The 22166-nt window shown below is 37.6% G+C and overlaps 1 protein-coding gene across 2 annotated transcripts in view; it reads right to left on the bottom strand.

Moving 5' to 3' along the window:
• Window positions 1–10266: 10266 nt before the first annotated feature.
• The window catches only part of ARID4A (AT-rich interaction domain 4A), a 53825-nt gene continuing 41925 nt past the window's right edge, over window positions 10267–22166 (bottom strand). For both annotated transcript variants that reach the window (XM_090270926.1, XM_090270927.1), the window contains 6 exons: window positions 21424–21565; window positions 18714–19844; window positions 18347–18451; window positions 14636–14842; window positions 13880–14026; window positions 10267–10827 (listed from right to left, as the gene is read on the bottom strand). In XM_090270926.1, coding sequence (XP_090127052.1) covers window positions 10724–10827; window positions 13880–14026; window positions 14636–14842; window positions 18347–18451; window positions 18714–19844; window positions 21424–21565 — 1836 coding nt within the window. In that variant the 3' untranslated portion in view covers window positions 10267–10723. The remainder of the gene's footprint in view (window positions 10828–13879; window positions 14027–14635; window positions 14843–18346; window positions 18452–18713; window positions 19845–21423; window positions 21566–22166) is intronic.

The following is a 22166-nucleotide window of genomic DNA, read 5'->3' as shown; positions in this document are numbered from 1 at the left end:
AACGTTGGTCATCTCCTAGACGGTAGAGCACAGCGCTGCCCACTGAGCTCCTGAACACTAGCCGTACTCCCCAACCTGGTCTGCGCTGTCACCTGAAATGATCCAACAGTCTGAAGTACCCAACCACCTGAGCTCAGTGAGAGGAAGAAAGAGGAATTTTTGAAGCAATATTTAGCCTAGGGGAAAGAGAAAAAGTTAATTTGCTGGGCTGCGCCTGACAGTCTAAGCTCCCAGAACAAACCCAATTCTGAGAGACCCATATTTACCAGCATAGATGCTTTTCTTTCTAATATTTGCCTTATTTGGCAGATAAAACAGTAACAATGAAAGCAAGACCTTATTCCAAATACCAGAGTTTTGATTTTTATGCTAAGCCAAGGAGAAGGCATAAGCTAGGTAAAGACCTAAAGAATGAAATAATTTATCTTTTTTGTTAGGTTATTCAACTGCTCCTTACGATTAAGTGGCATTTCTAGTGTGTGCATAGCGAAGTGCTGATCACTGATGTGACAACTGTTGGGGCTGAGAGGCAGCCCAGGCCCTCACAATTTGAGTTAGCAGGTGCAATTTACATATAATTGTTTTGAGTGCCGTACGTTTCTTACTTTGATTGTAACACAAAAATAAGGGACAGCATCAGAATCCAGTGTTACTGGTGATCTTGGAGCAGGTTTTGTTTCAGACTCTTCTTGGTGATGGATTTAACCGGGCTCCACATGATCTTTTTCTAGGCTGCTGACTGCTCTTATCTTCTCATAAAACCATTCTACCACCTCCCCACCCCTTCCCACCCTTCATTTCCACTGAACTCCTGGTTAATCCCGATGGTACATGGACAGGGTTGGGGCCAGGGAAACTGGAGCAAGGTGGGTGGGTAAGTGGGACAAAGTAAACAGTGACATGTAACAGTTGGAGACTTATTATAGCAATTAGAAACAGATTCCTCAAATTGAAATTGCCACAGAGACCATGTGGGAAAGTAGCTGAAAAATTTTAAGGCAAGTATAGCTTTTTCTTCTCAATATAGACACCACTTTTGCTAATTTGGTGATCAGAATTCCTAAAAAGCTTTGGTCATTTTCCAAACTGAGATATCATTAATAGTTGTTCCCAAAGCATAGTTCTATAATAGCTCTCTCATTCTGTTAAACAGTTTCATTGAGGCATAACTAATATTCAGTAAATTGTACTTTTTAAAAAAAGTATATTTTATTATGTTACAGTAGTTCCAATTTTTTTCCCTTTGCTCCCCTCTGCCCAGTACCCCCTTCCCTCCAGCAATCCCACCCGACTTAGTTCATGTCCATGGGTCATGCACATAAGTTCTTTGGCTTCACCCTTTCCTATATTCTTAACTTCCCCCTGTCTATTTTGTACCAACCAAGTATGCTTCTTAGTCCCTGCACCATTTCCCCATTTCTCCCCCTCCCCACTCCCAGTTGATAACCCTCCAAATGATCCCCATACCTATGATTCTGTTCCTATTCGGGTTTGCTTAGTTGGATTTTGATTTTATTTTTTAGATTCAACTGTTGAAAGTTGTGAGTTTGTTGTCATTTTAGTGTTCATAGTTTTGATCTTTTTCTTTTCTTTTCTTTTATTGATTATGCTGTTATAGTTGTCCCAATTTCTTTTCACCCTGCTCCCCTCCACTCTGTGATCCTCCTCCCTCCAGCTGTCCCCCCCTTAGTCCATGCCCATTGGTTGTGCATACAGTTCTTCTCAACATCTTCCTGTCTACTCCACTCCCTCATACTGTGCTTCTTAATTCCTGCATCATCTCCCTCCCTTTTTCCCCCTTCCCCCTCCCCGCTGACCTCCCTCCAATATGTTCCCTGTACCTGTAATTCTTTTTCCCCTCTTGTTGCCTACTTAGTTTGCCTTTGTTTCGATTCCCTAGCTTCTGGGGTTGGTTGTTGTGATACAGTTTTCATTTTAATGTTCATAGTTTTGATCCTCTTTCTCCTAAACAAGTCCCTTTAACATCTCATATAACAGTGGTTTGGATCTAATGAACTCCTTCAGTTTTACTTGGTCCTGGAAACACTTTCTCTGTCCTTCTATCCTGAATGACAGCTTTGCTGGATAGAGTAATCGTGGTTGTAGGTTTTTGATTTTCATTACTTTGAATAGTTCTTGCCAGTCCCTTCTTGCCTGTAAAGTCTCCTTTGAGAAATTCACTGATAGTCTAATTGGGACCCCTTTGTACATAATTCTTATCTACTCTCTTGCTGCTCTTAAGATTCTATCTTTATCTTTAATTTTTGACATTTTGATGATAGTGTGTCTCGGTGTAGTCCTCCCTTGGTCCAGCCTATCCGTAACTCCCTTGCTTCCTGGACCTATAAGTCTATTTCCTTCCCCAAGTTAGGGAAGTTCTGCTTCATTATTTCTGCACATAGTTTTTCAATTTCTAGTTCTTCTTCTTCACCCTCTGGCAATCCTATAATTCAAATGTTCGTTAGCTTATAGCTGTAGCTGCCCCAGAGGTTTCTGAGCCTCTCCTCATATTCCTCACTTTTTGTTTCCTCTTTCTGCACTGGTTGACTGTTCCCTCCCTACGTTCTGATTTGTTGATCTGATCCATGGCTTTCCCTTCCTCACCACTTGTCTTGTATGTATTTTTGTTAATTTCAGTGGGACTAGCCTTCATTCCTTCCCTGTCTTGATTCAGCCCCTCTGTTAGGTCTGTAAGCTGCCTTATGACTATAGCTCTGAACTGAGCCTCAGAAAGATTTGCTGCTTGTTCATTGGTCAAGGCCTTTGTTTTTTCGTTAGCTCTGTGATTGGTATTTCAGTGATTAATTTTGCCATTCTGACCATTTTGCTTATCATTCCTTCTTGGACAGGCCGCTGTCACACCTCCTACGCTATACTGGGTGGAGCCCTGTGTGCTCGTCACAACCTGGCAACCTTTCTCACCACACTGTGGCATTTTGCGTGGGGGCGGGGGTCCAACATGGATTCCTGCTGTTACTCTCCACTGAGGAACCAGGAGCGTCCTCTGTTCCCACAGTCAGAGACAATGGGGTCTGCCCTCCCCTACAGGTCTGGTCTGTAGCCAGGGCCGGCTCCCAGGCGCTTCTCTCCTCCCCACAAATACGGGTGTCTGCTTACCAGGTCCCGCTGTTCGTTGCTGCAGCTGCCACCTCCAGCACAGTTCGATCTTTCAGCCGTGGTCTTGCCCCTCCTACCCATCTGACAAGCACCACTTGTTTATGACTTCATACGTTGGACTTCCATGTAGCTTTATTTTCTGGAACTTATTATTTTTGGTTTTGCGGTAGTTGTAGTCCTTCTTGGTTGTGGAGGGAAACAGAGTGTATCGGTCTATGCCTCCATCTTGGCTGGAAGTCCTTGATCTTGTTTTTCTTAAGCAAGTCCCTTTGACATTTCATATAATAAGGGCTTGGTGATGATAAACTCCTTTAGCTTCACCTTGTCTGGGAAGCACTTCATCTGCCCTTCCATTCCAAATGATAGCTTTGCTGGATAGAGTAATCTTGGTTTACGTTACTTTTCATCACATTGAATACTGCTTGCCAGTCCCTTCCTGCCTGCAAAGTGTCCTCTGAGAAATCAGCCGATAGTCCTATAGGCACCCCCCTGTTGGCAACTCTCCGCCTCTCTCTTGCTGCCCTCAGGACTCTGTCTTTATCTTTCACCTTTGGCACCTCAGTCATGATGCGTCCTTTTGGGTCCAGCTTGCCCGGGACCCTCCGTGCTTCCTGGACCTGTATGTCCATCTCCTTCGCAAAATTTGGGAAGTTTTCCTCATTTTTTTCAATTCTTGCTTCCTCATTCTGCACTGGTTGACTGTTTTTTCTACCTTATGTTCCAAATCATTGATTTGAACCCCCGTTTCCTTCCCGTCACCATTGGTTTTGTGTGGATTTTCCTTTGTTTCACTTAGCATAGCCTTCACTTCTTCTCTTATGCATTTGCCATACTCAAACATATGTCAAGCCTGTGAGTGTCTTTATCACCAGTGTTTGGAATTCTGCATTAGGTTGTCTATCTCCTGATCTGTTAGGTTGGCTATCTCCTTGTCACTTAGTTCTCCTACTGGAACCTTGATCCGTTCCCCATTTTGGGTCATACTTCTCTGTCTCCTCATTCTGACAGGCTCCTGTGATTCTTTGCCTCCATGTCCCAGGTAGAGCTGTTGCTCCTGTTACGTTGTAAGGGATGGAGCCTTAGGGATTCGTCAGTAGAGGGTGACCTGTTAAACCATGTTGTGGTGCTGTATGTGGGGGAGGGGTCCAAGAGGGAACAATGCCGCCTGCCCAGCACTCACCTCTTTTCCAGGCACTTCTCCCACTTCCACACAGGACTGGTGCCTTTCTAGCTGCTGCTCTGGCTATCATTCACAGAGTGGGTGGGTCTGCGAAAGTTCTAGGACTGTGGGGGCCCTTTAAACAAGCGGACTCTGCTGATATCGACAGTTTTTGCCTCCACCCCAACCCCCACTGGTCTGCACAGTCAGAAGCAATGAGGCTTGATTTTCCCCAGTGCTGGGACTGTGAGCTGTGATGTCCGGTGAGGAGCTGGAAACGCTCCCCAGGTGTCCCTCCTGACTCTTTAAGACGTGTGACTGCACTTTCTGCTGGCCTGCCACTGCTGCTGCTGCTGCCGCCACCACACAGCGTCCTCTCTGCCCCGGCTCCGCCCCTCCTACCTGTCTGGATGAGTATTTCTTCTTTATATTTTTGTTTGCTGGACTTCCATGCAGTTTGATTTTCTGGAACTTCTGGTTGTTTCTAGTTTTGAGGTAGTGGTATTTCTTCTTAGTTGTGGAGGGAGATGCAGCGGGTCTGTCTACACCTCCATCTTGGCTGGAAGTCCAAAACTTGTACATTTTTAAAGTGTACAATTTTATGTATTTTAACACATGTATACATTCCTAAAACTATCATCAAAATCAAGATAGTATTCATATCCATCATTCCCAGAAGTTTCCATATGCCCTTTTTTAATCCCTTCTTCCAGCCTTCCTCGCCTCCCCCACCATCCCTGGCTTTGTCACTATAGATTAGTTTGCATTTTCTAGGTCATTGTATAAATGAAGTCACACAATAATACTCTCATTGTCTGGCCTCTTTCAACATAATTATTTTGATTCATCCATATTGTTTTATCAGATCATTTTTATTGGCAAGTTGTATTTAATTTTATGGCTATACTACATATGTTTAACCATTCACCTGTTGACTAACATTTGGATTTTTTCAAGTTTTAAGCTGTTACAAATAAAGCTGCTATAAACATTTGTATGCAAGTCCTTATATGGACATAGGTTTTCTGTTCTCTTAAGTAGCACTTAAAACCCTGGCCAAGTAGCACAGTTGATTAGAGCATCACCTCAATGTGCCAAGGTTGCAGGCTCAACATCGGCTCAGGGCACATACAAGAATCAACCAGTGAATGCGTAAATAAGTGGAATAACAAATCAATGTTTTTTCTCTCTCTTTAAACATCATTATCGCTCCGTCTGTATTAGGGTTCACTCTTGTACAGATATACAATGGTTTTGACAAGTGTATAATTACATGTATCCATCATAGTATCAAGCAGAATAGTTTTACTCTACTTATATCCTATACCTTCCTCTCCCAACCCCTGATCATTTTACTTTCTCCATAATTTTGCCTTTTCCAGAATGTTCTATGCTTAGAATCATACATACAGTATGTAGTCTTTTCAGATTGGCTTCTTTCAATCAGTAATATGCATTTAAAGCTCCTTAATGTCTTTTCATGATTTGATAGCTTATTTCTCTTAGTGCTTAATAAGAGACCATGGGGATACTTACCTACTGAAGGGACATCTTGGTTGCTTCTAATTTTTGGCAATTATGAATACAGCTGCTGTAAATATATGTGTGCAGGTTTTTGTATGGACGGAAGTTTCGATGCACTTCAATATATACACTAAGGATCATGATTGCTGGATCATATGGTAGACTATGTTAGTGTCAAAAAAATAAAGCCGAAGTGTCTTTCAGATTGGCTGTACCATATTTCCATTCCCAGCATCAGTTAATGAGAGCTCGTTGTTTCATGTTCTTACCAGCATTTGGAATTGTTCTGAATTTTTAATTCTAATAGGTATGCAGTGATATGTTTTAATTTGCATTTCCATGATGACATATATGTGAACCATTTTTTCATGTGCTTGTCATCTGTCTTTTTAAAAATAATTTGTTTGTTTATTTATTTTTAGGGAGAGGAGAAAGGAGAAAGAGAGGGAGAGAAACATCACCATGTGGTTGCCTCTCACTTGCGCCCCCAGCTGGGGACCTGATGTGCAACCTAGTCATGTGCCCAGACTGGGAATTTTTAAATCAGACTGTTTAAATCAGATTCTTATTGTTGAATTTTGAGGGGTTTTTTTTGCGAGGGGGGGAGGTATCGTAGATAACAATAGTGTGCTATGGTCTGAATGTTTGTCTCTCCCCTCCGCTCCTATTCCTTTTGAAAGCTTAATTCCTAATGATGGTATTAAGAGGTGGGGCTTTTTGGAGATGATTAGGTCATGAGGATGGAGCCCTCATGATTGTAATTAGTGCGCTTATAAAAGATGCCCCACAGAGCTCCCTAACCCCTCCCACCCCAGAAGGCCCTTACCCATACATGCTGGCACCTTGTCTTAAGACTTCCCAGCCTCCAGAACTATGGGAAATGTTTGTTTATAAGCCTCTCAGTTTATGGTATTTTTGTTATAGCAGCCCAAACAGACTAAAACACAGTTCTTTATCAGATGTCTTTTACACACACTTTTTTTCTGGTTTGTCTTGTCTTTTCATTCTCTTGATGAACACTGTTTATAAGTGTTTATTGGTTAACAGTATATCTTCTTTAGTAAAGTGTATAGTCAAATCTTTGTGAAAAGAACCCCAAGGATAACTTTTAAATGTCTGGCTTTGTACATAAGGATCACTAGTTTAAAAAAAAAAAAAAAAAAAAAAAAAAACTTTCTCAATATAAGAAAACATAGTTTTTGACCTTTTTACTGTTAGATGCTGGACCAGACCCTTTGTGGAATACAACTGTGACTAAGGAGTATGTAAGGAACTAAACATCTAGTAGGGCAGACACATGCCTAAGTAAACAAGGTAAGTTGTCAAGGAAAATAATACCGTTTGAAAATGCTATCAGAGCATAAAAGAGGACGATATTTTGGTGATGGTCAGTCAGCAGAAGCTTCATGGTAAAGTAGCTGCGGAGATGTCTCTGGACAAATGAGGATCAGAGTTGGGGGAAACAGAAAGAGCAAGAGGCAGAGGTGGGTGGGTGCAAGGTTTGGGCAATGCCTGAACAGTTCTGCTTGACCTGGCTCCTGCCTCAGGTCTATTCTTGTCCTGGCTTATTCCACCGATTTCTTCTCCCTCATGTGCCTGGAGCACTTGACTCTCTATAATCTTTCTCCTCCCATTTGCCTAGCCAATTCATAATTGAAACTGAGCTCAGTTTTACTGCTGCTTTCTCTACAAAGCCTTTGCAGACCACCATTGCCTTCAAACTCAGGCTCTGTATTGTTAACTAATGGCATACCAAAACTTCATATACTTACTACACCTGCAGTTAAGAATTACATGGGCTAACTGTTCAACATCTACCTCATTGGATTACACATTTCAGGAAAATTCAGGGACTTTTTCTGTCTTGTTGTAGCTCCTGTACCTTGGCACAATACCTGCCACATAGAAGATAATAAATTGTTGATGTTGAATTCTGGTAATAGTTTTTATATGTGGTTGAATAAAGCTTCAAATGCTTTCCCAAGGTCTGTAGCTATGTTAAATTACAGGGCTTATAAAAAAGGAATATAAGCAAATTGATAGATTAATCCATATCGTCGTCGGCAGCCGTCCGTCTCGAGAGACGATGGTGTAGCTTCCTAAGAGTCTATCTGCACCGCCGAAAATGGTTGTGCAGTCTGACTCGGGAGTGACACGGTATCTGTCTCCTCCCATGTTGAATCGACATCTTGCGATGCCGCTGGAGTGTCCTCTCCAGTGAAGCTGAAGCTACAGAGCCTCGAGAGACAATGGTGTAGCTTCTTAAGAGTCTATCTGCACCGCCGAGAATGGCTGTGTAGTCCAACTTGGGAGTGACACGGTATCTGTCTCCTCCCATGTTGAATCGACATCTTGCGATGACGCTGGAGTGTCCTCTCCAGTGAAGCTGAAGCTACAGAGCCTGGGCAGGGTGATATGGAGGGTCTGCTGTTGCCCATGCAGCAGACCCAGATTAATCCATATAGATTTCCATAATTTAAAGCAGTTTCATGGAAGACATAGTATGTATATGCCAACACAGATACAAACATCTTTCTGAGTGAAGGACTGGGAAACTAGAACTTTAACACAAACAACAAAGAATAGAAGTACACAATGAATATTAAAATAGAAATCTCCATAATCTTCAAATAATTTGATTTTAATAGATAACACCTTCCATTTTAGTTATTAAAGTGTTTTTATACTTTTACTATTTTAGTCACATGCAAGACCTATCTATTCAAAGTTTAGCTAAACTCAAAATATGCCCAATATTTGAATTTAATACCTAATCAATATTCACTTGCTTTCATAAGCCTTTCTAGCCCCCAAACAAAAGGATTTTAACAGTGTCCTTATACCCATTCAATGAATATATAATTTTGTTCTCTGTAACAAGGTCCCAATACTTCATTACCACATTTATATCAATTAGAAGGAACAACATTCAAGATTTACTGAATTGCGACTGAAGGAAATCATTAAAATATCTAATGTATGAATCTAAGGTTGCCTCCTTCCTAGTTCCAACTGGACTGGAATGACACTTTTTATTTTTATAATTAAGCATTAGAAATATTTTATTGTGAAAACTAAAGAATATATTGAATATGTTTCGTTTTGTGAAGTCTGATTTTCCAACTGTAAGTTTCTGGCACTTAGGAAAACAACAATCACTTAAATGAAAACTAAATATATAAAGCCTATGTTTAAAACATGGCCTTTATTAATACTGCCCACTGAGCTCCATTTTATTTTACATTGAAATAAGTCAGCTTTGCAAAGAAAAGACAGAGAAGTGCATTTTACAAGAGTATGTTTTTGTTTTTAATTCTCTGCGAAAATGGAAGGAATCTGAATCACAAGTTCACAATGTGGTAAATGAAATTAAGAACAATGATTTTAGTAATGCTATGCCATCACTAGTGTTTGGCTCTGACTTTGTTCTTATAAATCAGATCCTGATATAGTCTAGAGCATCTAGGTTATTATTACTCTACAACATATTAAACACAGAAAAGGAGGTTTAAAAAAAAACCCTCTCAATGTACAAACATGAATTTAAAAACTGATTTTAAAAAATCACTTTTTTACATAATGTATATGGCAAAACTGCTTTAAATACATGATTTTGGAAGAATTATTTACAAAATGTATCAGTCTGTGGAACAATTCACAGACATAGCATACATAATTGCTTTACTTAGTTGTTGCATCTCAACTTTGGGAGATATAAATTTATTCGGCAGTATAGCAAAAATAAAAACTGTGACAAAGTATCTTAAGGGCAACCAAAAATTTGATCCTCAAAACAGTTTAAATACTAGGACTGCCAAAGTTTCTAAAGGAGGACAGACTTTAATGATCCAGATGCCCATTTATAGTTCTATACTGTTTGAAGGACTGAGACAGAGTCCCTTCAACACAGGCACAGCTGCTGGGCGCAACCTCCTGGAAAAGGGACAGCTGAGAGCCATTGTCATCCAAAGAGTGAATTAACCTACAATTTTCTTTTTTTCAATTTTATTAATATTTTAAAAAATACATAAAAATACAACATCCAAGGTCTGAATAAATATATTTAACAAGTTGCAAGATAATACCTTATTTTACACAAAATTTTCAGCTTTAGAAATCTTGTTAAATAAGTTCGTTGTTGTTATATATTTCATTTTTGTATTTTTGTAACAAAATAAAAACTCTGAAATTACATAGAAAAAAGACAAAATATTTTTGTCAAGGGATAAGATAGTCCACTGAAAACTTATTCACAATTCCACTGTAAACATTAATAAACATTAAAATATTTGCATAATTGTGTGCTCAAAAATACTATAAAAAGTGGAAGACTTATTACAACTGTAGTTTTCAGTCAACTACACTTCCTTTCACAACTTATTTTGTCCCATTTACACCTTTAAACCTGGGCACACTGCTGAACATATACTTTGGCAGTTCTAAATAGCAAGTGCTTCCACAAAAATAAAAATAAAAAACGACAATAAAAAAACACACACAACATAAACCCCTTACTCACCAAGTGTTCAAACACATCTTAGTGAAAGTGCAACAGTAACTATTCAGCTGGATAATATTTTGATGTTTGTCATGTGCACTTGTCTATGATTTCTATAACACCTGAAACTTTATTATACAAATTCAAATTTGCTAAGTGCCCGTTTCCTATCTGCACAAAATAATGAAAAATAATTGAGAAAAAATTATGACAAATATGCAGGTTGCGTAACCTTCAGTTATTAATCAACTTATTTTTTTGCAACAGAAAAAGAAAAGAAGGGAATAGATACAATCCAGCTTGGAAGAGTAGACAGGATATACTAAGCAATGTCAAACCAGTTGAGTGCTTTCTGTGGGTGCATTTCAGGGTTTTGGGATTATGCCCATGGCAGCAAACTGCTGGGAAGGCAGAGAAAACGAATATCACCTGCATTCGACAGCAAGTACATTTTGTGGGGGAGATGATGATGAAGGACTCATTCCAGTGTCTGACGAGGCAGATGACATGGAGGCCCCTGCGTGAGACACTGTGGAATCAAAACAACTATATTAGACTCAGAAATTCAGGCAGAGATACCCAGTTACTGGAAAGTTAGAAAATCTTAACATTATTCACTTCAGATATAGTCTTCTTAAATATTGCATGAAGGAATAACAAACTGTCAGCAAAAATTCTGTTTGGCTCAAATGGGTGGAATCAGTCTTTGGTCAGTAAAGTCACTCAGTTCAAAAATTGCCATAACATTTAAAGGCTAAAAGAGACAAATTATTAAGCTTCTACTTCAAAGATCCCTGAAAGGAATTCACCTTGCCCCAAATCAAAAACAAGCTCAACCAGAGATAAATCCTCACTATATTAGATTCCAATTTTATCCTTAGGTTTGGGACCTGAGAGAATTCACTTATCCCAGAGAATTTCCTGTAACCAGCTAATCACCGGCATCCTGCCTCTATCCTGTCCCAATACACCTGATGGACACAATAGTCCTCTAAGTAACAGCAATTTTCTAGGTCAGGTATCAGAACCATGGGATGAGGATGGAAGTATTGATGGGTGATTAAAGAAAGTCCACAAGTGACTTTCACTTAACTCCCCAGGAGGTGATTAACACGGATTAAGGATCCTACTCTAGGCATGAGGAACATGCAGTTTTTTCAAAGCTCACCTGCTGTTTTCTGCTAATCTTTGCCCAATTATTCCTTTTTTATGTAAAGTTTCAATTTTTGTTTAAGCATGTCTCTCTCTGAGTGTGTGTACTACCAATATATACCTTTGTATGGTGAACTTTTGGAATCTTCTCTTTGTTCACAGGTTCTGAAATTTCATAATGTACTTTGGTGTAATTCTCCCTTCCTGCTATTCTTGGTAGAGGACACAGTGCATCCTTTCAATTGTCTATCTTACATTCTTCAGTTCTGGAAATTTTTCTTATTATATTGCTTTGATGACAATGTCCTCTTATGTTTATTCAGTACTTTTTCTCCTAGAAATACTATGACTCAGAAATTGAAACTCCTGACCAGATCTAATACTTCCTGTTTTCTCTTGTTGTCTTTTTTTACCTTCTACTGACCTTTGCTGTCTATTCCTTCTATTTGTAAAAATTCCTGCTATCATATATATATAAATATATATATTTTAATCCTCACCCAAAGATTTGTTTATTGATCTTTCAGAGAAAGAGGAGATTAGAGAATAGGAGAGGAGGGAGGGAAGAGGAGAGAAGAAAAGGAGAGGAGAGAAGAGGAAAATAAAACCGTCAATATGACAGAAATATTAACTGGTTGCCTCCTGTAGGCATCCCAACCAGGGATTGAACCTGCAACCTAGGTATGTGCCTACCAGGAAATGAACCTGGTACCTTTAGGTGCACAAGATGATGCTCCAACTGAGCCACCCGGCTAGCGCTATCATATTTTAAATTTTAATAGAGCTGTCTTGTTCTCTGAATTTTATTAATATCATATTCTTGTTTCAAGAATATCCCTGTATCTCTGGATATTAATCATGGTTTGCTATCTTTATAGGGTACACTGTCTGTTTTTTTCCCCAAGTTCCTTTTAATTCTCATTTTCTACTTTGATTCTGCCTGTATGTATGTAGAGGCTTTCCTATCTGGTACTGTGGCCTCAATATTCAAGAGAGGGACATTAAAAGCTAACTGGAAGCTGCTCATCAGTATGCAGGGCTTTTCAGTGACAGGCACTGCGCATGCAATGACTGGCAAGGATCTCACTTTTTTGGCTCAGGGACCTCCAAATGATGTTGGTGTCTATGTCAGACCATTTCTCTTGGGTTGTCCAGTTTCTCCCAAGGAATCTTCCCGTCTCCTCCCAGGTTGATGGCTTTCAGGGAGCCCAGAAGTTATGATCTTTGGGTGGAAAAAGGTAAGTGTCCCACCATTCTGTACTGCAAACTTTCACTAATGATGATGTTTTTTGGTTTAGCACTTAACCTAACCCTTGCCTTCACCTATGGCTGCTGTCCCTGAGCATCCAAATCTATTGAGCCCTTTCACCCTCGAAAATAAGTTTATTTCCTATTTTCTGACAGAACTGTGGGACAAAAGGATCCAATTTCTCCTTCCACTTTCAACCAATCTCCATTTTTCAGCCTCACCCCATATCCCAACCTTCAGAGCTTTTCTGGGGTGATGTGGTATGAACTGGCTTGGTTCTTTTGTTCAATTGCAAGAATAAACAAGCTTAGGTTTTAGCATTCCCCTATCTGCTGGGACAATTACAGTAGTTATCGGCCTCTCAGCTTCCAAAAGATAGGCTGTTGACATTTCTTATCTGTTAACAGTCTGCTGTCCCATATTCTTGTCCTTGTAGGTATGGGACTTTGGATTTTCTTTACTGTTATTTTACTAAGACTGGGGATAGAATAGATACGAACATGTCGATATTTAACTAGAAGTTAATACCACACAATTTTAAGGTCTAGGTCAGACACTGCTTTCTCCATGATTACTCCATAGTAGTCTATCCTTCTACCAATTCCTATACTTGTTAATATCACTCTGGAGACCCTCATCACACACTGCCCTACTAGACCTTAATATGTTTGAGATCACAGAGTCTGGATTTCATTCACCTTCATACTTCCACCACCTAGAAGGGGGCCTGGCACATGGTACGTATGCATTAAATTGTTCATCTGAACTATCTTATACGGTAAGTTACTTAGGGAATGACTTATAATCCCAACAAGATCATCTCCTTAAGGATAACCCCCATATGCTTGTTCATTTTGGTGAACCTCATAATAGCAAATATAGTGTCTATTAACAGGCAGCCAGTAAATGTTGAGCAAGGAGTGAATTCAGAGTAAGCTCTTCTTGAGAAGCTATCACATTTAGTAAAATCACACATTTTATAAAGCAGTTCACAGTCTCTTTCAAGTGTCACTGGTTAATTCAGTTGTTGATTCACCTCAACAATAGCAACAAAGAAGATACAAGGAATTGAAAAATAACAATTACTAAATGTATACTATATCTGAGGAGTGACAAACCTAAATCTTCTAAAATGACACTATATTTGAAAAGAGAGGTAAGAAAATTATATTCAAATTACCTTCTCTGTCTTTCTTTTTTAATCTTTTTCTCCTCCTGTCGATGGTTGCAACTTCAGACTTCAAAGACATGTAATATTTTCTGATTTCCTGTAGTTTTTCTTGGAGAAAAGAAATTCTCTCTGTACTGTTCATATTATCTAATTCATCTAAAAGGGAAAAAAATTAATTAGGATTTTAAAGTAATTCTTTCAGAAAAAATCTGGCAGTTTTATCAGAAGTCCAACTCATAAATCATCAAAAGCTTTAGTTTATTAAAACCTATCATTTAAGCTAATAAATTTCTAGAACAGGGAAGACATTAATTACATTTAAATAAGATTTCTTTGTATATCCCAGTATTTCTATACTAAATATTACTTGATGTATTAAATGATCAGAACAACGAAAGAAAACAACACAGAGCAACTCTGATCTACAATTGTAGTTACTTATCCAAAGTTTTCTTTGTTTTGATGATTTCCTCATTTATTAGTTATTTCCAATTGTCAAAGCTAGAAAGGATGTTTCAATTTCATCAATTTATGTAAATCATACATGTCTTATTTCATAACTGGTGATATTCCTCCAGTGAATATTTGTCAAGTTAGTATTATGAAAAGATATGGATTTGTATTTAAGGTAACAAGTCATGATTACTAGTAAGACAATATTGGAAACCTAAATAAATGAATTTACTAATCATTATTTCTCACTTTGACATTTTAAGGTATATACCACTTTACAATATACATGCAAGTTTTCTATAAGCTTCTTACTGAGTTGAAAGCTCCACTTATATGTCCTAGGGGATGAATTTGGATGTTTTTCTCTGTGTTTATCTTTTTCTCCATCTTTGATGTGAGGGGATATTCTTGCAGGAGATCGCGCTAGCTTCTGTGGCTTAGATACACTCATGTGCTTTACTGGGGTACATTTACTTGAATTGTCTAGGACAGGAAGATCTTCACTATCACTGCTTTGTCCTAGAATAAAAAAATTGACTGAGATTATAAATTATAAAAATCTCAAATATGCAACAGACCCAGCAATCACATGTTTTGGTATCCTATAGAAGTAAGCGCAAAATGAGCAGTTTTTAACAGAAGAAAGAACGGAAATCTAAGTGCCCACCAATAGGAATGGTTAAAATTATATATTATTGAATACTTTGCTTAAGTGGTTAAAAAGAATGAGCTACAGTTCCTAAGAATAAAAATGGCAAAATATTCTATGCTCTTAAATGAGAAAGCAAAGTTATAAAACAAATACATAGTATTGCCCCATTTATGTTTAAAATAAAACATAACTACCCAAGAGGACCAACCAAAACTATACATATATACAAACAGAAAAAATGATCTTAATGTACACACAGCCTTTAACCTATGGATAATAAAATGTGAGCAGATATTAGTTTGCAACTCTACAGCCCTCCTCACCAAGTTTGTACTTAGAGATGTTTTTGGTTTTTACTTAGTAACAAATTAGAATTCTTAATTTTATGTTTCTCAAGCTCTCTACTCTTAACTCCACCGTACTCACGCTCAAAAGCAAGCCTTGCTTTCTACTGAAAAGACAAAGTTGAGGGTTACACTCAATTTTCCAGGCCTCCCCTACCTATGTCTGTCCTTACTGCCCGCTTTTGGCCTCAAAAGGAGTGTTTCTGGACAAACTAATCTCTTCAGCTATACTCTTTAAACCATCTACTTCAAGCCCTTGGGAAATTCCTGATGTCAATTAACAGTCTTCTTTTACATTTAACTTCTTTTCTCAAGAGTCTACCAACATACTTAGATGTTTCCTACCGTTAGGGAGAGGGCGAGGAAAGGAGAGGAAAACCCCTCCCTGCAGCTGGCACCTCTTTCCTTCTCTTAAGGGTCAAATTTCTTCAAAGAAATTTTTTTGTCATCCTGATTTCCATACTTTCTGATCACATCACTGGGCTACTTTTAGGGCCCAAACAATGACTATATTTTAATCCTATTGAATATTCTATAGCAGTTGAAACTTTGTTTCTTATTCAAATCCACTAGTATTTACTGACTTTCACTTATCTCCGATCAAGTTCTACTCTAGTCTTCCTGGCTATCCCATATAAAGGGATAGCCCAAAGAATTCTACTTTTGGTCCTTTTTGTTCTTTGTTTTTCAATTATAGTTCACATTCAATATTATTTTGTATTAGTTTCAGGCACACAACATAGTGTTTAGACAATCAGATACTTTACAAAGTGTTTCCCCTGATATTTCCAGTACCCACCTGGCACCATGCAGTTATTACAACATTACTGACTGTATTTCCTGTGTTGTACTTCACTTTTTCTTCTTATTTTACTCTCCAGTAGCAATCTCATCATCTTGCAATCCTTTGACAACTGTCTTCTAAAAACAGACTTTCTTCTAAGCTCCAGGCCCCAATTTTCCTAATACTAGGGACCTCAAACACAACAATCCCTAAGTTAGTCTCCCAACAGCCTGTTGCTATTCCTGTATTCCATGTCAGGTAGCCAATTCCTCATAACTAATAATAATTGAGTTTTAGTGACTTTATATCTCAAATCTCTTTAATTCATTCCTTCTTTTGCTGCCTTAGTTCAGCCAAAAAGTAAAACTGATCAATCTCCTTTTTTCCTACATAAACCTATAAAGAAGTTATAAAGGCAGTTACCAAAAAATGTTTTTCAGACCCATTTGAAGGTAAGTTGCCCTGCCATACTTAAGTTCTTCAGTGCTTTTCTTCTTATAAACAAGAACATTCTCCTGTGTTAGTTATCTACAAATTGGCTCAAATCTTAGCTGAAAACTGCAAATGTATAATATCTCACACAGCTTCTGAGGATCGGAATCTGGGAGCAGCATGGCTGTGTGGTCTGGCTTAGGCGATCTTTGGAGGTTGCAGTCAAGCTTATAGCTGAGCCTGTCATCTCTGAAGACTTGACTGGAGCTGGAGGATATGCTTTCAAGGTGACATAGGTCAGGAGGCCTCAGTTTCTTATTCGCTGTTGGCGGGATATGCTCAGTTCCTCACAACATGGGCCTCTTCATAGGCTGCTTGAGTGTTCTCACGTGACACCTAGCTTCTTCCCGAGCAAGTGATCCAAGAAAGAGCAAGGAGGAATCTGCGGTGCCTTTTATGACTTATTCTCCAAAATAGTATTCTATCACTTCCACTTTGTTAGAATCGAATCAACTAAATTCAGCCCACACTCATAAGAAGAGAATTAGGCTTTGTCTCTTGAAGGGAAGAGTAGCAACAAATTTGTGGATATATGTTTTTAAAACCACCACACTCCTGCAGAACCATAATACAACCATCAAAACAAAAAAGATAACACAAATATATTGCTATGGTGTAATCCTCAGATGCCATGCAAGTTTCTCTGTTTGACCTGATAATGTCCTTTTACAGCAACAGGATCCAGGTGAGAATCATATACTGCATTTAGTTGTCACAGCTCTTAAGTCTCCTTCAATCTGGAACACTTCTTTGATTTTCATGACCTTGACAAATTTTTAAATTTCAGGCCAGTTATTTTATCAAGTATCCTTCAGTTTGAATTTGTTAATGGTTTCTAATAATTATATTCAGGTTATGTGTCTTTGAGAGGAAATCATAGATGTGCTACTATGTTCTTGTTGCATCCTGTCAGGTGTTATATGATTTCAATTTGTCCCACTATTGGTGGTGTTCACTTTGACCATCTAAGGTGGTGTCTGCCAGTCTGATCTACCGTACTGTCAAGTTACTTATTTTCCCCTTGTAATTCCTACTACCTTTCTAGTCTCATCTCCCATCACTTTCTCTATACTCTAGTCCTATACTGTCCAGCCACATAATGGCTACTGAGAACCTGAAATACCTTTTATCTTATATAAATTATATACTCCTTCTTTGGCATATTATCTACTATAACCTAGAATTTCTCTGTCAGACTTGTATGAAAGCAGGTTTTGAAGGTAAAACTTTAATTTGTCAAAATCAACCATGTATATTTCTACTATAGTCTATGACTTAATTTTATTCCTTATTATACAGAACTCTGTTTTTTATGTAATCTATTTATATCAATTTACTAACTTTGTTTTTTTAAGTAAGAATTTTATTTCTCCATGTTTTTAAATTAACATATCATTTAGAAGTCAGCTTTTCTAGATTAAAGAAAAACATTCCATTCAGAAATGTAAACTTAATCTGTTTGTACCTCTACAGCAAATGTTGTTTTTCTTTCATTCAAGTTTCCCAAATACGTTCCTCTAATGTTAAACTGCTTTACATTAAGAAATACAAAAAGCAGGCATAAAAAAATAATCACAGCTATCCCCGCTCTAAATAAAATTGACAAGTACCTCTGATTAAAAATTAATGGAAAAATTGCTATTTCAGAACGTAATAAAGCAAATTTATTTTTAAACTGACACAAATTATCAACCCAGCATACTGCTGAAAATATAAACAGTGTACTAAAACCAGCATTGAGAAGCACCAACCGGTTCCATTCTTTTCATTTTTGGCTAAAGCACTTGTTCGCTTTGGGGTACGCTTTTGCTTTTTTGCCAATAATCCACTATTTCCATCACTTGGCCTTTTCTGACCTGAAATAAGGGGAAAGAGAGAAATCTTGAAAAATCAATAGCAAGTATATTTATTTACCTGTCTGCATAGATTTTATATATATACATTTTTTTAAAGGGTAGGGGAAAAGGGAAGGGAGAGAGGAAGGAAGAATGGAAAAAAAGGAAAGGAAGGAAGGGAAGAAGGACAAATTGATTACAGATCAAGAATTCTGAAGACTCTTAAATTTACTAACTTTGGGTTTTAATATAAAAGCTAATTTTCTCCCGGTAAAGTCCTTACCCTTCTCTCTGATGTCTCTCTCTTGGACAATTATACTACAGGTACCAGAGGCAACGCTGGCTTCAAACCCATTTGCTGATTCCCTCTCACAGAGACCTTCTTGAGATTCTTCAGCAATACTATCAACTTCAATGGTTATGTCACTCTCACTTTTTATACTTCGAGACTCATCTTGACTGAGAGTAAGTGGTGAAGCTACTGAAAAGTTATGCTGTACTACAGGCGGTAGGGCAGGTGGAACAGAAACAAGAGAGTTAGACTCAGAGCTTTCCACGACCGCATCCTCAATACTGATCTTGTCCTTCTCATCCAAATCATCCAAATCTACTTCATGGCAAACCAAGGTTTCAGGCCCAATCAGTGGCATTGCATCCTCCTCTTCTTTCAGTGGAGTATTTACAGGTTCTTCAGCTGGACTATCAGATTTATCACTAGTCAGCTCTTGAATGCATTGGTTTGACTCTGCTATTAATGATGGCATTCCTTCATTTTCTATTTCAAAATGTTCAAAATTTAAGTTTTTCACTCCCTCAGATGCAACACAATCACTGGTCCTTTCTTGAGATATGCTATTTATCATTTCCATTCCATTCTCAATTCTTATCTTTTTCTCTGGTGATGATTGTCCCAGTATTTTTCGTTTCAACTTTTTTTCTTTTGCACATTGGTCAATTTCATTTTCAGGAGAAGAAGAAAAGTTTTTACTATCTAATGAAGGAAATTCTAGACTGTGGGTTTCTATATGAGGTTCACTTCCTGCTTCATCTTGGCTAAATGATGACATCTTTATAATTTCTAAAGAAAGATCTTTTGTCTTGCTTCGTCTTCCCTTTCCTTTAGGGGATTTTTCTACCTCTTTCTTAATGTCTTCTACTTGTTCTATTTTACTTCCAAAAATTTGTACTATTTGTTCATTCTCTCCAACTTCTAACTTCAAGGTCTCTAAAGGCTGCATTTGAGTCCTTTCATTTTCCTTTAATATATGTGCAGCAATCTTTGGATTTTCTTCATCTAGCTTATCATTTAAATTTTTGCTTTTTTCTAGTTCTTCTTTAATATCAGGAGAAAGTTCTTCATTCATCAAATTCTTTTCTAAAAGGTCTTCTGTTTCACTGTCAGATGAAAAAGAGTCTGCAAGAGGAAACATTACAAAGGTTTCTAACTCAATTACCAATGTAATTTTACAATAAAAATTCTGCCAAAGACAAAACTTTAATCATGCACCTCTGAATACCTCCCGACAGAAATTTTTGATATAAAATAAGATGATACACTTGTGCCAAAAAATGTGTGGGGAGGAAGATTTCATGTTAAACTCCATGTAAAAATATATTACGTAGAAAGTATTACTGTCATAATTCTATAAAAGAGCTATTTTGTAATTTTCAGTAGTATTATATTTAGGCGATGACATTCCTTAGAAAACTCAAAGGACTAGTACTGAGATATGATGTTATGAAGTAGTTTGATCTCAGATCTAGTAGATAGTGATTAATAAATGTAATGGCCATTTCGTGACCTTAGAAAGAAATTGACAGTCTACTTAAAACAATTCTTAAAAGGAGATATACAAAATGAGCAATTTAAATCTCCAAAACTTTAAATACTCTTCTGATTAAGAGACATGAAAGTACAGGCTATCTACCACCTTGCAAAAGAAATCTTTCACTTTAAGTCAGATAATTTTTAAATTAAAATCAAGTAGGGTTTGAAGACTGTATATGAACTATAAAATATAAAAATTCAGCCCACATGGTGCTTATATTCTAAAGAAGTTCCAGAAGGCAAACTTAAAGGTATTTTGTAAATGAAAAGGCACATAGTTTTATTTTATGATTTCACCGCATAAAGAATTTAGAATTCATTTGTTCTCGTGTTAAAAAAGAACTCCTTTAGTTTAGCAAGACTTCTATGTATAGTTTTGTAGGTTATACACTGCACAAGGGCATGACATCCAAAAGAGCATCTTTCCCTTTGTGGACATCTTGTATTTGTGTAATATGGCAATCTTCCAGCAGATGGCAGTAAAGAGGAAGAAAGATGCCCCTTTCTAATTTGCACACAAGCAAGCATCCTATGAACTAATTAATAGCAATCCTGTAGGTTCAGAATAGCTTTTTCCTTGAGGGCAGGGAAATTTTTATAAGGCAACTATTTAACATTTCTTAAATTACATGGAAAAAATACAAAGGTAAAAAAGTAGGAAAAAATATGGCTAAAAGCAGATTAAAATATGTTCACCTATACTCATCAAAAAACATTTCCATACCACATTAGTTTGTGCGCTGAGCCACACGGTCTCAGCTTTGTTGAAAGATCCTAGGGGACAGCGCTCAATTACAGGAGACACTGGTGCATGCTTTGAAGGACAGTGCAGCACACAGTAGGATGCTGGTTTGTCAATCCATCCTCTCTTAAAATAGAGTATTTATAAGATATTGATTAAAAACATATTCATAAATTAAAGTAAAACATCACTAAGTTTTAAGTAACCATGATATACTAAAAAAAACATTTTCTTCAAATCAAATTTTAGTTTAAATTATATATGAGATTAAAAACCTAGATGACTTTCTATGACTCTCACACAAATGAGTCATAGTAATATATATACATATTTTTTAAGTCAGTTATCCTCAAAATCAAGCACCTTCTATTCTATTTGACAGTGGTGAGCTGTCTGCCATATTGCTACAAGCACTTGTGATACCTGATTTTCCTTCACTGTTTGGAGTCTTAGACAAACCATATGGCATGTTTGACGAAAGGGTAGATTTTAAAGGAGGTCGTCCCCGTTTTGACTTTTGCCTCTCCTCATCCCTCTTTTCATCTTTTTCACCGTCTTCTTTATTCTGGATAACAACAAAATATATGAGAGAAGCCCATTCCTTATGAAAAATGAACATTCTATTTCTCCAAGGAAAACTATCCTGAGGAAAAGAAAGAGATCTACCATAAAATAGACATAACATTAGGTGCATCTCTACAGCAAAGGCTGAAAATTGAAGGTGTGGATGAAGATACAGCTGGCCAGCAGGTATGTGTTTTAAAATTTAGTATTAGGTTCCAACATTTAAAAATCAGATTTCACCTTTTTAAAAATATTGTTGTGTTGAAAATCCTAAAATCTGGCAAGCCTGACTGCATCCCACAGCAGAGCGTTTAGTCCCACCCCCTCTCGATGAAAATGTGTCCTTTTATTGGTCACTATCAGCCCTACTCCCCCTTTTCTATACTACAGCCACTATAGGCATTTCAGTTTAAAGCCTAAGTCCCAGCAGTCGCTGGTTTTTACCTTTCCAGAAACAATGTGTTAATGTATTTACATTTTTAATCTTTTTTTTCAGCTTCTGGGTTATAAGAGAGAAAATCACAATTACCTTAAAAGTATCAATATAATTATTACAGTGAGGGAACAAGATTTATAATACATACAATATAAATAATTCCTGT

This window comes from Furipterus horrens, unplaced genomic scaffold (genome assembly GCF_987537825.1).
Source record: "Furipterus horrens unplaced genomic scaffold, mFurHor1.1.pri manual_scaffold_3, whole genome shotgun sequence".
In the NCBI taxonomy this organism is placed as follows: domain Eukaryota; kingdom Metazoa; phylum Chordata; class Mammalia; order Chiroptera; family Furipteridae; genus Furipterus; species Furipterus horrens.
Note: the sequence above shows the minus strand (reverse complement) of the source record. Positions and strands in the feature narration are given on the sequence as shown.